Source organism: Oncorhynchus masou, chromosome 12 (genome assembly GCF_036934945.1).
Source record: "Oncorhynchus masou masou isolate Uvic2021 chromosome 12, UVic_Omas_1.1, whole genome shotgun sequence".
In the NCBI taxonomy this organism is placed as follows: domain Eukaryota; kingdom Metazoa; phylum Chordata; class Actinopteri; order Salmoniformes; family Salmonidae; genus Oncorhynchus; species Oncorhynchus masou.
Genome location: NC_088223.1, coordinates 18338778 through 18354700, shown reverse-complemented (window position 1 = coordinate 18354700; position 15923 = coordinate 18338778). Strand labels below are relative to the sequence as shown.

The 15923-nt window shown below is 41.2% G+C and overlaps 1 protein-coding gene across 1 annotated transcript; it reads right to left on the bottom strand.

Annotated features, from left to right (window-relative positions):
* Positions 1-6246: 6246 nt before the first annotated feature.
* LOC135549646 (26S proteasome complex subunit SEM1-like) lies at positions 6247-15562 on the bottom strand. Its single transcript, XM_064979807.1, has 3 exons — positions 15418-15562; positions 10699-10792; positions 6247-6536 (listed from the first exon to the last, which is right to left on the bottom strand). Exons 1-3 carry the CDS (start codon positions 15491-15493, stop codon positions 6494-6496), a joined length of 213 nt encoding a protein of 70 aa, XP_064835879.1. The 5' UTR covers positions 15494-15562; the 3' UTR covers positions 6247-6493.
* Positions 15563-15923: the final 361 nt, after the last annotated feature.

The window sequence follows — 15923 nt, the reverse complement described above, 5'->3', positions numbered from 1 at the left end:
TACTACCAATAGTGGGTGGGATGATTTTAGAAAAAAATACCATTTGGAAAAAGAGGGGAATGCCCATGTATGCATCCCCTCACCCCTCCCTTTTCTAGCCTGGGATTCAAAGCTACTTTTTCCTAGCAGGCTTTGGCGGTGTTTCTCAGTTGAGACCCCTAGAGTAACCTGTGTCAGTCCTAATTGGTCAGCCTCGCCTGATGCCATCCAGACACCCAATCGTGAAACACACACCACTTTGTTTGCATTTATGTTTTTTTCTCCAAACCCTCCCCTTTCCCCCAATCCCAAGCAGGGGAATAAACAACACATTTCCTATTTCATTTCGGTAAGCCCTCGCCTGCTTTAGTTCATACCTAAATCACTTTGCCACTCGGAAGACAAATAGTTAAATTAAGGACGACTAAACTTCCCTGAGTGAGTGAAATGAAAAAGCTCAGTTCAGGTTTTGTCCCTCTGTAATTTTGAGAGTAAGAGAAACATCAAAAACTCTCTGTTTCGATTCAGAGTAGCAATAAATATGTAGTAGGCCTTCAACACTTGAAATTTCTCAGTGAATGCACATGGCAATATCCATCAATCTCTATTGAATGTGTTGGACTTGCTAGGTGATTATGATCTGTTTGAGACTTGAAAAGAGAGCCAGCACAGTACAGCTTCTTTGAACATCGTCGTGAATAAGACATCGGCACTGAGTTGATGACATTTGTCTGATATACCTGATATAGCATAAGCACATCCGTGTGTGTGTGTGTGTGTGTTGGAGCGTGTGCGTGCATGTGTGTGTTTGTGTGTGCATGTACTGTATGTATGACTATGTCTGTCTTTATGCTAGCCTGTCTGTGTGTGCTCATCTGTGTGTGAGGGACTGCATGCCTGTGTAGATGGCTGGTGTGCAGCCTCAGGCTCAGGCAGAGATTTGGAGCGTTGTTGTCGTCTAGCGAGCAGACAGACGCTCACACATGATTAATCGTTTCCTTGTTGGACCCAGCACCATTGACCATGGCGGTGCCAGGCCTCCCAGGCTCTCCAATCCACTGCTGCTCGCAGCAGCTAATAATTTGCCTGTGTTTGTCTGTTTTTCTCCCATTTTATGTGTTTGTCAGTCAGTAGGATGATCCTCCTCTGTAAACATGTGATAGTTTTTAGACTGACCACAGGGAAATGGTGAAATAACAATCGCAGGCCAATGAGATGAAAAACGCCTGTATGATCTTATAGGATAGCACCAGACTTTTTGTGATTTTTTTATGTATAAATTGCATGTTGCTCTTGATGAGCAAGTCTGCTTCATGGCTTAATAAATACATCCTTAGAAGCTTCTCAACTTAATTTGATACATTTTTACTTGTTAGTTGATATTGTAATCAGGCCTATATGTAAACATACAGTATATCTATGAATAAATTAATTATTTAAATGGGAGTGGAGTACTGCACATTATATTTGAACTGACAACAATTCACCAGTGATGATGATAACACAAGTGCCTATTTGCCCTGCAAAAGCCTCTCTCTCTGTGTCTAAATTGTTTTGTAAATGTTTCTTCCTTCATTGTCCAATGCTTTTAAGCTCAGTAGAATGGATGGCTTGATATGGGAGCTACAAATGCTTACAAATAAGGTCATTGGGGAGGAAAAAGAGGAATAAAAATGGAAAACAAACCCTAATTGTTGGTATTGGTGTCTGTGTGGATGGTGGCACAGTGGGGAGTTTGTTGGGGACGTCACTGTAAACATATTGATTTACATTTTCAGAAAGCCCATTCAGGCCTATTGCACATTGAGATTTAATGATAGCATGAAGATAATTCTTATGGAACACTGGATAAGAGTTTTTTTAGCTAGCCCTTAATTAAATGTCCCCCTGTGTAAATAAATACAGGAATATGATAGGCCTACATGCTGAGGATATTGTAGCGAGATCCTCCAAAAGTCATTGGCTTGACCTATTTCAACCACTTCTATATTTTGTCCTGATACTACTGCTTTCATTGACACACAGGTTGAGACTCAGTCAATACTACTGTAGTGATCCGTTACTTACAGAATGTGACACATTTACATTCAAATATATGTCAAGCAGAGGTGACTGTGCTGTACCATAACAAGGTATTGTGGGTAATGAATACCGGCAGTCATATCTACTTTGATTTTATTACTGAATTTTTGAGGAGGCCCTCACCTTCAAGTCTTAGTAAAGTAGTCCCATCAGCAGCCCCTTGACGCTTACACTGAATTGTACTGTGTGCGTACCAAATGGCACTCTATTCCCTATTTAGGCTCTGGTTAAAAGTAGTGTACTCTATACAGAATAGTATGTTTTCTAATCACTGTCTATGCAGGACCATGCATGTCCATATCACATTCACATTAGGCTGAGAGTGGCCTTTTGCTCAATGTCTGAGAGATTATACATTTATTCCACTCAAAATTCCATCCAGACCAAAAATAAGAGGAATGCTAAACTGCTCTGCTGCAGCAGGGAAGTCCATAATCCCCACTGACATTAAACTAAAGGCTGTTTTCATAGTGACTCAACCACCACTGATGGCGTTAAAAAGAAGAATTCCATTTGCTTTCTCTCTGTGTGAGAACATGTCAGATGTGTTTAAGGCCTGAACGACACTGAAACTCCAGTATGATCCTACTGTCTGAACTGTCCAGTGTCGTGTTCTACGGTCTATGATGAGTCTATCCCCTTTTAACTGAACTTTAATATGTGTGATGGAGAAAATGGTGGGAACTAGACAGTGTATAGTGTAGTGTGATGGAGAAACAGAAGGGAACTAGACAAGGTATAGTGTAGTGTGAACTAGACAGGGTATACAGGGTATAGTGTAGTGTGACGGTATAGTGTAGTGTGACGGAGAAACAGGTGGGAACTAGACAAGGTATAGTGTAGTGTGAACTAGACAGGGTATACAGGGTATAGTGTAGTGTGACGGTATAGTGTAGTGTGACGGAGAAACAGGTGGGAACTAGACAAGGTATAGTGTAGTGTGAACTAGACAGGGTATACAGGGTATAGTGTAGTGTGATGGAGGAACAGGTGGGAACTAGACAGGGTATAGTGTAGTGTGACGGAGAAACAGGTGGGAACTAGACAGGGTATAGTGTAGATAGAACACATGGAACAAAACATAACTCTTTATTAGTTGCATGCATTTCAATACAGGGCTACGTCACTTTAACGCCCAGCTCAGCTTGCTGCCATACTGAAACCCCACCTGGCCCACACTCTCCAGGGTCCATCCCCATTGCGGTGATAAGGGCAGAAATGACGCGGTTTTGACATGAAAAAACAAGGTCCTCCTTGAAACTGATGCATGCCTGTCTGTCCTGTGGGGTCTCTCTGTGGGAACACTCAGGCTTTTGATAGGGTTTTCCTCCAGTGTCCTCTGGGGTCGTTTCAGCCTCACAATAAACAGGCGAGCCATTCTCACATGGGGAGCCCTCCTCGTTATTTTCAAAAGTAATTACACCTTATTATCGGTGTTTACTTTAGCGAGGGCGAATACAGGTGTGGGACGACGCTTGGCCGTGGGTGGTAGGCAGTGATGGGTCTCTCTCTGGTGAACGACTCGCCCCCTCGTGTCTCTCTTTTTTTTCGAGGTTTGTGGGGGCATTGTATGTAGCAGTACTCTGCCACTAATTTCATCCCCACAAAAGAAACGTGCAATTAGGCCTATTATTGTAGCAGCTGTGTGCTCCCTGCCTGCACGACTACGACGGCCCCGTCTTTCTTGGCTGGCGGTGGAGAGGCCTGCTGCGGTCACAGAACCCTGGAACGACCGCAGTACCCAGCATTGTCTAAGGGAGAGGGAAGTAAAGTATAGCCTGGGAGGATGCTGTGTGTGTCCTCTCTTCAGAGTTGAGACAGTGGGATGGATCCATCCATCGCACACAGCCACAAGGGCAGAGGAACAATAGAATAAAATATATATCTAAAATGTTACAAAACATGTTCTCTTCACTGGATTTATATTGTGACATGTCTTGCTGGTTATATTTTTTATATTATCAGCAAAGAAAATGGTCAAACCCTAATCTGGGGTTCCATGTAGAGATGCTTTAGACAAAGTGGACAAAAGCAATTGTAGCAGTCTATTGATGAAACCCAAAATGAAATCGTATTGCCTTCCAAAAATAAATCCTCATTGGGTCTCAGTTCAAACTATAAATGTGATTGAGTTGATACATCAATATTGGTCAAAGTGGGCAGACTGCCCATGTCAAGGTGAATCATGCGGGTCATAAATGAATGACAAAAAGTTAGGTAAATGAAAAGCAATTCTAGATGGAGATATTATAGAGAAGAGTGAAAAGCTGTGAGGCCTGTGAGGCTGAATATTGGGGGAGCCACAGAGGCCCTCCTCAAGCCCCAATACAAGGGGACAATCTTCCGCTCTCAGCACAAACAAAATGGCCGTGTGTTCTCCTCCGTTTCTCTCACTTACCGATTCTCTCACTCCGCTGCCTTTCCAACAATTAAAATAATGATCCAGCTCCTGGCACTTAGCTTCAAGGGCATAGTTAGATGTGCATCTTTGTGCAATGTGTCAGTCTCAGTTCTGCATCCTCCATTTGATCATGTGACAAATACAATTTTATTTTATTTGACATGTAAAAACCCTTAACTGCAAGACAAGAGTAGTAATGTATACAAGCAAAGGGACTGCTGAATTCACTGGTGTCTATAACGACACCAATATTCCTTTTGGGCATGTTGAAATTTCATTCTGAATGGTTGGAGAAATCAGGATGGGTGTTAGGGCTTTATACACAAGGGAGAAGTTGGATTGTGGTCTGCAGACAACAGTGTTTGGTATAATCACTGGTGAAGAGGGAGCTATAACCTCTTAGGAGATACTCTCTCATCATGAGGACTTACACCTGCACAACTTCAGAAACATCAGAGAACATACCTTAGAGAAGAGAGAACTAAACGAACATCAACGCACAGTGGATCACCTGCTGGCTGTCGATGAACAGTGGCGGTTCAACATAGAATGTCAAAGTAGAATCTTTTGGAAATGTGGTAAGACTATTGGACTGCCATCCACTGCTTTAAACATTCATCAACACGTTCCGTTTTGTGTAGAGAGGTGGTGTTTAGATTCGATAAATTAACCCTACATGTTGTTTTGAACTGAAAATCAGGATTGCATCTATAATAATATGTCCATAAATAAAAAGTACTATGAAGAGAAACAAAACAGAATGTGTATAAAACATATCTGATTCCTATTCCAACAGGAGATATAGCATGCCTACCAGCAACACAAAGGACAATGAGACAGCCAAGTGCCAGGCAGAGGGGGGAAAACAGGAGGAAGCAGCTCTTCTCTGCTACAGCAGGCTGGCAGGCAGCAGGTCTTACTGGCATCCATTTCAGCTCATCAGCACCCTGAGTAAGAGTCCACAAATGCAGAGAAATCATTTTGCCGGGGGAGTGTGGCTGGGGTAAATTGGCCTCCGGTTCAGTGCGGGGGTCCCTGCTGTGCGGAGCCGGAAGAGTAGGGCCTGGTCGGGAGTAGGGCAGGCCCAGGCAGGGCAGGCCGGGGGCCCCCATGCTGAGACCACCTCCCTGCCCCTGACAAACATGGCAGTGGATAATCTCTCCTTCAGAGACTCAGCCCCAACCCCATGGGCTCAGAGGGAAGGCAGGGGTTGTTATACAGACAGCAGAGAGGAACTCTTCACTGTGTGGCTGGCAGTGTGTGTGTCAGTCATACTTTAGACACAGACAAATATGCACGGCACACACACAACTTTGCACAACTCCCTGTGTGCGCGTCTCTACCCAGTCTCTCTCTCCGACACACACCTGCTTATTTAAATGGTTTACTATAGGAGAGTGACCATGTGAAAAGTGGGTGGTAGTTTTCAAACCAAGAGCATCACAATGGAAAGATGAGTGATGCAGCACTTGACTCTTACTAACATCATACAACATTCATATTGTGGATTAAAATGGATGTGGAGAGTGTCACACAGTCCAATAATTACTGGACCATTAAAACGTAGGTTAAGTGTTGTGCTGGCAGAAAAGCTACGTTTCAAATCAATGGCTCTAACAAAAAGTGGTATTTAAACGGATGTTAAACCCAAGCCGTGGACAAAGTGGTCTTTATAGTAAAACAAAACATTGGAAAATATGGATTTATATTAAAACAGTAACTGACCAGCTGTTTTATGCCCAAAGAGTTGGAAAATGTACATAAATAAAGAGTAATACAATGGGTACGTGAACTGAACCACCTTTAATGTTTAGATAACTCTTACATTATCTGAATCAATACAGATCATTAGAACAATGAAAACATCCAAAGGGGGACATTTTCAAACACTTTACTCAAGTCAAGGTTTTTTGGAAAAAAAGGAGCGAGTTTAGTTATAAACATCCTCCATCGTAAGTGTGAAGTTTTAACATTCAGAACATCAAAGTCCATCCATATCTAATCCCAGCAGCTGTGTCCACTAGGCAGCTACTACGACGTCTCCATCTTGGAACCATGTTTCTCCAGCTCCGCTCTACGGAGAGAGAAAAAAAGGACCAGTCAATTGAGATGATTACAAAGTGTGCGTTCCAAGTGGCACCTTTTTCCTTATCTCTAGTGCACTACTTTTTACCAGAGCCCTATGGGAAGAGCGGGTGCTGTGGTCTTAAGTTGTGCACTATATAGGGAATAGTGTTCCATTTGAGACACATCCAAGCAGTCCAATGGTTAAAGCACAAGTGTCCTATGTTGATTGAGAAAAGCATTATGAAATCCAACTGAAGAAATATAATACAGCTACAGATTTATAAGGAAGTAGATCTACTTGTACAAGGCTAAATGCTTAAAACATAAATCATACACCATGTCTTCTATAAATGTCTTAATAGCAGCCATCAAAGGTTTGAATGCCCTATTGTCTGAAGGACACTAAAAAAAAATGTGTACAGACTGGCCACTTCAAGTCAATACACTAGTTGATTATTCAACAAGCGTAGCCTACGCATGCAAATGCATAGAATACATATTACTGACAATAAAGCACACATTGTAGACTGTCCGTATCATTCGAAGCCTGCATAATAATTTACAAATGACATGCAATAATGCTGACTAATGTCTCCCCAGGTAAGAAAAGAGACAACCAAGATGAACGGCTGAAAGCAGCGGGTGCAAACAGTAACCCAGACAACAGAAAGCCCCACCCACAAGAAAAGACTTCCAGGATTATGGTGCATTCGGATGTGTCTCGGGATCTCCTAGCTCTCAGTTGGTGAACTCGTAAAGACGTCGGACAACTCTTCAACCAATTAGCTTAAATTTAGCTAGACGATAAAGCTAGCAAACATTGCTAATAGCCTAATCGTTCAGTTGGCTTGCTTACTTTGCTCAATAAGCCAAACAAAAGATTGTATGTAAACTAACAGGGCTACATTATGAAGGTTGTAAACGGCTTTGTTTTATCATCTTTTGGTTGGAAAGGTGAAAGGTCAGTTGATGAAACGACAAAACTCGTAAACTCAGGTACCCTACTTGGAACACAGACTTAGGAGAGTAATTCTAGTGGTCATTTCTGACTTTGAAACACTGGTCTCTACGATAACATTCGAAACACCACTATTCGATGAGGATTTTTTTGACTTTTTTTCACATCCCTTTAACTGAGGGCTTCATCTTATTTCTATGGTTGTGAAGCGGAGTGGGGCACAATGACTTGTCATAAGTAAAGGTGTAGCTATCTGGCTACGAGCGTGTCGCCCACGGCTGGCCATGTGATCTACAATTCCAACGCCGTCATTAGAAAGTTCAGTAATGGCAAAATGGTTTTCGAAATATATGTCCCTTATCTTTCAAAACAGCAAGAAATAATGTTTCCAATAAAATAGATACTGCAAGGTAACGTTACAGTAAGTTTTGAACAGACTGCCTCAGTCTTCCGTAAATAAACCATGTGACATGGAGAGATGGCCATGTGGGAACACTAACCCTATAAAGTAGGGTGTCCAATCAAAAATGCAACTTTTGAATAATGGGTAGAATTATACATTAATTGTGTAGATCAGGGTTGTCCAACCCTGTTCCTGGAGAGCTACCCTCCTGTAGGTTCTCACTCCAACCCTGTTCCTGGAGAGCTACCATCCTGTAGGTTTTCACTCCAACCCTCATCTAGCTCAACTTATTATAATAATTAGCCGCTTGAAAAGCTGAATCAGGTTGGTTACAACTGGGGTCAGAGTGAAAACCTACAGGAGGGTAGCTCTCCAGGAACAGGGTTGGAGTGAGAACCTACAGGAGGGTAGGTCTCCAGGAACAGGGTTGGACAGCCCTGGTGTAGATAATCCTCAAAGAAAACCAACTGTCCAAACCTCATGTCTCTAGCATAATCTGTTCAAGAAAAAAAAAAAAATATATATATTTTTTTTTTTTACCCTTGTAGGATATGATTTTTTTTTGGCAAAAACCAATAGAGGCCAGAGAAGATTAAAAAAAGTGGTCATAAAAATAAAATAAAAATCAGGAAGATAGCATCTTGTCAGCTAAGCTGACTGCTGTGTGAGAATGAAGGCTACCTGACAGGCTTATCATTGAACTCATCTTCTCAAATGTAGAGGATATAAAACAATATAGAGGTAAGATAGATTTTGAGACATGACATGTAGTATGTTCATATTTTAGTACAGGCTGTTCATATCAATGCAAAGTTACTGTTCTTTTTTAAAGATTAAAAAAACAAGCATCTCTCTGAACTGTCAAGGGAGCACTGAGTGTACCCACAAGCTTTTTATTTTCAAAGCCTTTTACATTCAATTCAGATTGTGTCATGCAAATTTAGCTATTTTCACCAGCAGAAGCAACTTGGAAGCCATGACTGCAAATCCTCAAAAGTTTCTGGGATAAAGCTGCCGCTCTGTCAGAGCTTGGTGCTTATTATCAGATGTATTAGGTTAGAAATCCAACTTTTTGGATATGATGTTAATGATATGTTAGAGAAAGACCCCACTGAATGAATCAGGACATGAAAAATTATATTGGTGTAAATTGAACTTGATTTTTTAATTATCATTTTTATCGTCATTGTAAAGGATTTAAACACCGTTTCCCATAATTGTTCAATGAACCATAAACAATTAATGAACATGCACCTGTGGAACATTCGTTAAGACACTAACAGCTTACAGACGGTAGGCAATTAAGGTCACAGTTATGAAAACTTAGGACACTAAAGAGGCATTTCTACTGTATCTGAAAAACACTAAAAGAAAGATGCCCTGGGTCCCTACTCATATCCGTGAACGTACCTTAGGCATGCTGCAAGGAAGCATGAGAACTGCAGATGTGGCCAGGGCAATAAATTGCAATGTCCGTACTGTGAGACGCCTAAGACAGCGCTACAGGGAGACAGGACGGACAGCTGATCGTCCTCGCAGTGGCAGACCACGTTTAACAACACCTGCACAGGATCGGTACAGCCGAACATCACACCTGCGGGACAGGTACAGGATGGCGGCAACAAAAACTGCCCGAGTTACACCAGGAATACACCATCCCTCCATCAGTGCTCAGAATGTCCATAATAGGCTGAGAGAGGCTGGACTAAGGGCTTGTAGGCCTGTTGTAAGGCAGGTCCTCACCAGATATCACCGGCAACAACGTTGCCTATCGGCACAAGCCCACCGTTGCTGGACCAGACAGGACTGGCAAAATTGCTCTTCACTGGTGAGTCGCGGTTTTGTCGAACCAGGGGTGATGGTCAGATTCTTGTTTATCGTCAAAGGAATGACCGTTACATCGAGGCCTGTACTCTGGAGCAGGGTTGAATTGGGGTGATGGGTCCATCATGGTCTGGGGCGGTGTGTAACAGCATCATCGGACTGAGCTTGTTGTCATTGCAGGCAATCTCAACACTGTGCGTTACAGGGTAGACACCCTCCTCCCTCATGTGGTACCCTTCCTGTAGACTCATCCTGACATGACCCTCCAGCATGACAATGCCACCAGCAATACTGCTCATTCTGTGCCTGATTTCCTGCAAGACAGGAATGTCAGTGTCTGCCATGGCAAGCAAAGAGCCCGGATCTCAATCCTATTGAGCACGTCTCGGACCTGTTGGATCGGAGGGTGAGGGCCATTCCCCCCTAGAAATGTCCGGGAACTTGCAGGTGCCTTGGTGGAAGAGTGGGGTAACATCTCACCGCAAGAACTGGCAAATCTGGTGCAGTCTATGAGGAGGAGATGCACTGCAGTACTTAATGCAGCTGGTGGCCACACCAGATACTGACTGTTACTTTTGATTTTGACCCCCTCTTTGTTCAGAGACACATAATTCGATTTCTGTTAGTCACATGTCTGTGGAACTTGTTCAGTTTATGTCTCAGTTGTTGAATCTTATGTTCACACAAATATTTACACATGTTAAGTTTGCTGAAAATAAAAGCAGTTGGCAGTGAGAGGACATTTCTTTTTTTGCTGAGTTTATGTTCCTTATGTTTCCAAAACCCTGCCGCAAGTATTGCGCGTCAACATTTAGTGCAAGCATTGGGGCGATTTGTCTCCCGTGAAGAAGATACAGTGAAAAATCTGTTGATGTCCCCTTGAGCAAGGCGCTTAACCCAAATTGCTCCTGTAAATCGCTCTGTATTAAAGCTTTTGCTAAATAATAATACAAATGTAAATATATGAATGGTGTGGCTGGCTACCGGAGTTGATTAGAGAAGTCATCCTCTACGTTGTCATCATCCCAGTTGTCTTCCCACACGTGGGCATCTTCATCCTCATCCAGACCCGTCCAATCTGAACACAGAGAAATACAATGAAGAGAAATTATGAAACACCGTTAGCTAGCTAACAAGTAACTTTACAGGGCCGTCCACATTAAGGACGATAACTAGAATAAAAAATAAATTATTCTAATTCAAGTGAACATGAGTGTTCACAACTGCAATGATAACTACAAAAAGAGTGGTGAACGATAACGAGAGCCATCGTTTGGATCACTTTCAGAGTGATATTTTCCCTATCCCTCCAACGAGAAAACATTGATAACCACCACACCACTAAAAAGTGAAGGCAGAGCGTACAGTGAACCTGCCTAAATAACTGTACATATGTGAGCATATTGGTGGCCACATTAATTATAGGATGACTTTGGAGAATGATGTCGACAAACAGCGCATGAGAATGCCATATTTTGCGATGGTAGGCCCTAGAGGTCGACCGATTAATCGGTATGGCCGATTAATTAGGGCCGATTTCAAGTTTTCATAAGAAATCGGTATATTTGGACGCCGATTGGCCGATAAATATGTTTTTTTTACACCTTAACTTGGCAAGTCAGTTAACCTCTTACATCTATGGGGGCGCTATTTCATTATTGGATTAAAAAAAACGTGCCCGTTTTAAGCGCAATATTTTGTCACAAAAAGATGCTCGACTATGCATATAATTGACAGCTTTGGAAAGAGAACACTCTGACGTTTCCAAAACTGCAAAGATATTGTCTGTGAGTGCCCCAGAACTGATGCTACAGGCGAAACCAAGATGAAACTTCAAACAGGAAATGAGCAGGATTTTTGAGGCTCTGTTTTTCATTGTCTCCTTATATGGCTGTGAATGCGCAAGGAATGAGCCTGCCCGATCTATCGTTTCCCCATGGTGTCTGCAGCATTGGGACGTATTTGTAGGCATATCATTGGAAGATTGACCATAAGAGACTACATTTGCCAGGTGTCCGCCCGGTGTCCTCCGTCGAAATTGGTGCGTCATCTTCAACTGCACGTCTTTTTCCAAGCGATTCAGAGGAGAAAGTAGACATCCACAAACGATATATCAATGAAGAGATATGTGAAAAACACCTTGAGGATTGATTCTAAACAGCGTTTGCCGTGTTTCAGTCGATATTAAGGAGTTAATTTGGAAAACAGTTCGCAGTTTTGATGACTGAATTTTCGTTTTTTTTTGGTACCCAAACGTGATGTACAAAACGGAGCGATTTCTCCTACATAAAGAATCTTTCAGGAAAAACTGAACATTTGCTATGTAACTGAGAGTCTCCTCATTGAAAACATCCGAAGTTCTTCAAAGGTAAATGATTTTATTTGAATCCTTTACTGCAAATGTTGCCCACTAAATGCTACGCTTAATGCTACGCTAGCTATCAATACTCTTACACAAATGCTTGTTTTACTATGGTTCAAAAGCATATTTTGAAAATCTGAGATGACAGTGTTGTTAAGAAAAGGCTAAGCTTGAGAGCTAACACATTCATTTCATTTCATTTGCAATTTTCATAAATAGTTAACGTTACGTTATGCTAATGGACTTGAGGCTATAACTGGATACAGGTTTTTTTCATAGCCAAACGTGAACAAAACGGAGAGATTTGTCCTATACAAATAATATTTTTTGAAAAACTGAACATTTGCTATCTAACTGAGAGTCTCCTCATTGAAAACATCTGAAGTTCTTCAAAGGTAAATTATTTTATTTGAATGATTTTCTTGTTTTTGTGAAAATGTTGCTGGCTGAATTCTAGGCTTATAGCTATGCTAGCTATCAATACTCTTACACAAATGCATGTTTAGCTATGGTTGAAAAGCATATTTTGAAAATCTGAGATGACAGTGTTGTTAACAAAAGTCTAAGCTTGAGAGCAAATATATTTATTTCATTTCATTTGCGATTTTCATGAATAGTTAACGTTGCGTTATGCTAATGAGCTTGAGGCTATAAATAGGATCCCGGATCCGGGATTGCTCGACGCAAGAAGTTAAGGACACGTTCTTATTTTCAATGACAGCCTAGGAACGGTGGGTTAACTGCCTTGTTCAGGGGCAGAACGACAGATTGTTACCTTGTCAGCTCGGGGATTCAATCTTGCAACCTTACAGTTAACTAGTCCAACGCTCTAACCACCCGCCTCACGAGGAGCATGCCTGTTATGTGAATGTAGTAAGAAGCCAAGGTAAATTGCTAGCTAGCATTAAACTTATCTTATAAAAAAACAATCAATCATAATCACTAGTTAACTACACATGGTTGATGATATTACTATTTTATCTAGCGTGTCCTGCGTTGCATATAATCGATGCGGTGCGCATTCGCGAAAAAGGACTGTCGTTGCTCCAATGTGTACCTAACATAAACATCAATGCCTTTCTTAAAATCAATACACAGAAGTATATATTTTTAAACCTGCATATTTAGCTAAAAGAAATCGACGTTAGCAGGCAATATTAACCAGGTGAAATTATGTCACTTCTCTTGCGTTCATTGCATGCAGAGTCAGGGTATATGCAACAGTTTGGGCCGGTTGGCTCGTTGCGAACTAATTTGCCAGAATTTTACGTAATTATGACATAACATTGAAGGTTGTACAATGTAACATCAATATTTAGACTTAGGGATGCCACCCGTTAGATAAAATATGGAATGGTTTCGTATTTCACTGAAAGAATAAACATCTTGTTTTCGAGATGATAGTTTCCGGATTCGACCATATTAACGACCTAAGTATTTCTGTGTGTTTTTATGTTATAATTAAGGCTATGATTTGATAGAGCAGTCTGACTGAGCGATGGTAGGCAGCAGCAGGCTCTTAAGCATTCATTCAAACAGCACTTTCGTGAGTTTTGCCAGCAGCTCTTCGCTGTGCTTCAAGCATTGCTCTGTTTATGACTTTAAGCCTATCATCTCCCGAGATTAGGCTGGTGTAACCGATGTGAAATGGCTAGCTAGTTAGCGGGGTGCGCGCTAATAGCGTTTCAAACATCACTCGCTCTGAGACTTGGAGTGGTTGTTCCCCTTGCTCTGCATGGGTAACACTGCTTCGAGGGTGGCTGTGTCGATGTGTTCCTGGTTCGAGCCCAGGTAGGAGAGAGGAGAGGGACGGAAGCTATACTGTTACACTGGCAAAACTAAAGTGCCTATAAGAACATCCAATAGTCAAAGGTTTATGAAATACAAATCGTATAGAGAGAAATAGTCCTATAATTCCTACAACCTAAAACGTCTTACCTGGGAATATTGAAGTCTCATGTTAAATGAAACCACCAGCTTTCATATGTTCTCATGTTCTGAGCAAGGAACTTAAACGTTACTTTCTTCTCCAACACTTTTTTTTTGCATTATTTAAACCAAATTGAACATGTTTCATTATTTATTTGAGGCTATATTGATTTGATTGATATATTATATTAAGTTAAAATAAGTGTTCATTTAGTATTGTTGTAATTGCCATTATTACAAATAAAAAAATAAAAAAATAATTAATTAAATCAGACGATTAATCGGTATAGGCTTTTTTTGGTCCTCCAATAATCGGTATCTGCGTTGAAAAATCATAATTGGTCGACCTCTACTCTCTTCCAGCTGTTCTCATGCGCAATATAGGCTAAGCAAGACTCCCCAATATTTATTTTCATGTGAAATTCGCAAAAAACTATAGGACATTTATTTGTATACTTATTTTTGTTTAATGCGAGGCATTTGTGGAGTGAAGCAGGCTTGCTCTTGTTAATTGCTGAATATAAAATAGGCCAAATTAACATTCAGGGAAAGTTATATAGTATGAGTATTGGTGTGATTACTTTGGCCAGTGATAACATTGCTGCACTGATGCGTTGCAAAAAGTTTCAACGGACAGATGATCACTGAGGAAAAGAAGATGCAAACAAATTAACAATTTACAAAACACTTCAGCAACGAGGCATGATGTAAATGACGGGGTAAACAGGGGTTATTGTTGAATTGTTAGATATAAATACGAATTTATTATTTTTCATTAGGCATACATGTACATTGAAGTATTATTTGCAGTTGTCCCATCCTGAAGCAGTGAATGGTCTGTGTTACCACCTTATTAATAGGCCTGCAATAGGATGCGTTGATCAGTTGACTGACAGGTGTACAGTGGAACCCCCCCCCCCCCCAACGTTTAGGTTATGTATATTTTATCGTTCAAGTTATCAAACTTGGTGTGGATGGCCCTTTACTCAACTAGCTACTACTCCAGCTAGCATAGCTAGCTAGCTAGCTACAGTAACTAACGTTAATTAACGCTAGCTGGCTTTTAGCTAGATGCTGCGCGTTGTTGTTTACATTACAACTAACGCTAGTTAACTAATGTTTAACTATGTAAAGTTTACACCAGTGTAATCGCTAGTTAGCTAACGGTATAACGTTCAATCAGGTGAATAATACAATTCAAAGTGGTAGCTACTAAGTTAGCTAGCTAGTCAGCTGCTGCTGCTAGCACACCAGCTATTTACTTTTACTTCATTCAATGTTGTTAACATAGCTTGCTAAACTAGCTGAGTCACTGTCGGGCCCGGTTTTGTCACTAAAAGTTGTCACTAAATGAGACAATTCAGTAAAAAACGGGTGAACAATAGTAACGTATGGAAATATAATGAATTTACCCTCAGCTGGGAATTCTTCAAACTCATCGTCCTCCTCTAATAATCCCAAATCCACAGTCTGTTTCTTGTCTGACATGTTTGCTATCTTTTCGTTGTGCGTCGCTGTGATGACAGAACGGATTTCCAGTGAGGGTAGTTATGGGATAGTGGTGGTAGTGCGCATTGGCAGAGAGTGTTCCGCAAACACAATGAAGCTGTCCGCATCACCTCCGCTCCACTGACTGAAGCCAGGGTCTTCTTCTTCTTTGACTGAAGCCAGGGTCAGTGCTATCCGGAATCCTTGGGACGTTCCTAACCTTAAACCTTACCCTAACCCTAACCATTTTACATTTAAACTTCAATGGAGTAGGGACCTCCCAAGGATTCCGGATTCGGACCTTGAAGCCAGCCAGGTATGTTGATGTTGGAATGATTTTGTATTCGTTAAAATTTTTTTTAAAAAACAAGACAAAAAAACGTTAATAATATATATATATATATATGTGTGTTATAATAGGCTACAACTA

What these genes read in the sequence shown, in the direction of transcription:
- LOC135549646 (XM_064979807.1), bottom strand. Translation starts at nt 15,493, where the DNA reads ATGTCAGACAAGAAACAGACTGTGGATTTGGGATTATTAGAGGAGGAC. An exon ending in TGAAGAATTCCCAGCTGAGG is followed by an intron (nt 10,793 to 15,417) that starts GTAAATTCATTA and finishes CTCTGTGTTCAG; the next exon opens with ATTGGACGGGTCTGGATGAG. An exon ending in GACTTCTCTAATCAACTCCG is followed by an intron (nt 6,537 to 10,698) that starts GTAGCCAGCCAC and finishes CTCTCTCCGTAG; the next exon opens with AGCGGAGCTGGAGAAACATG.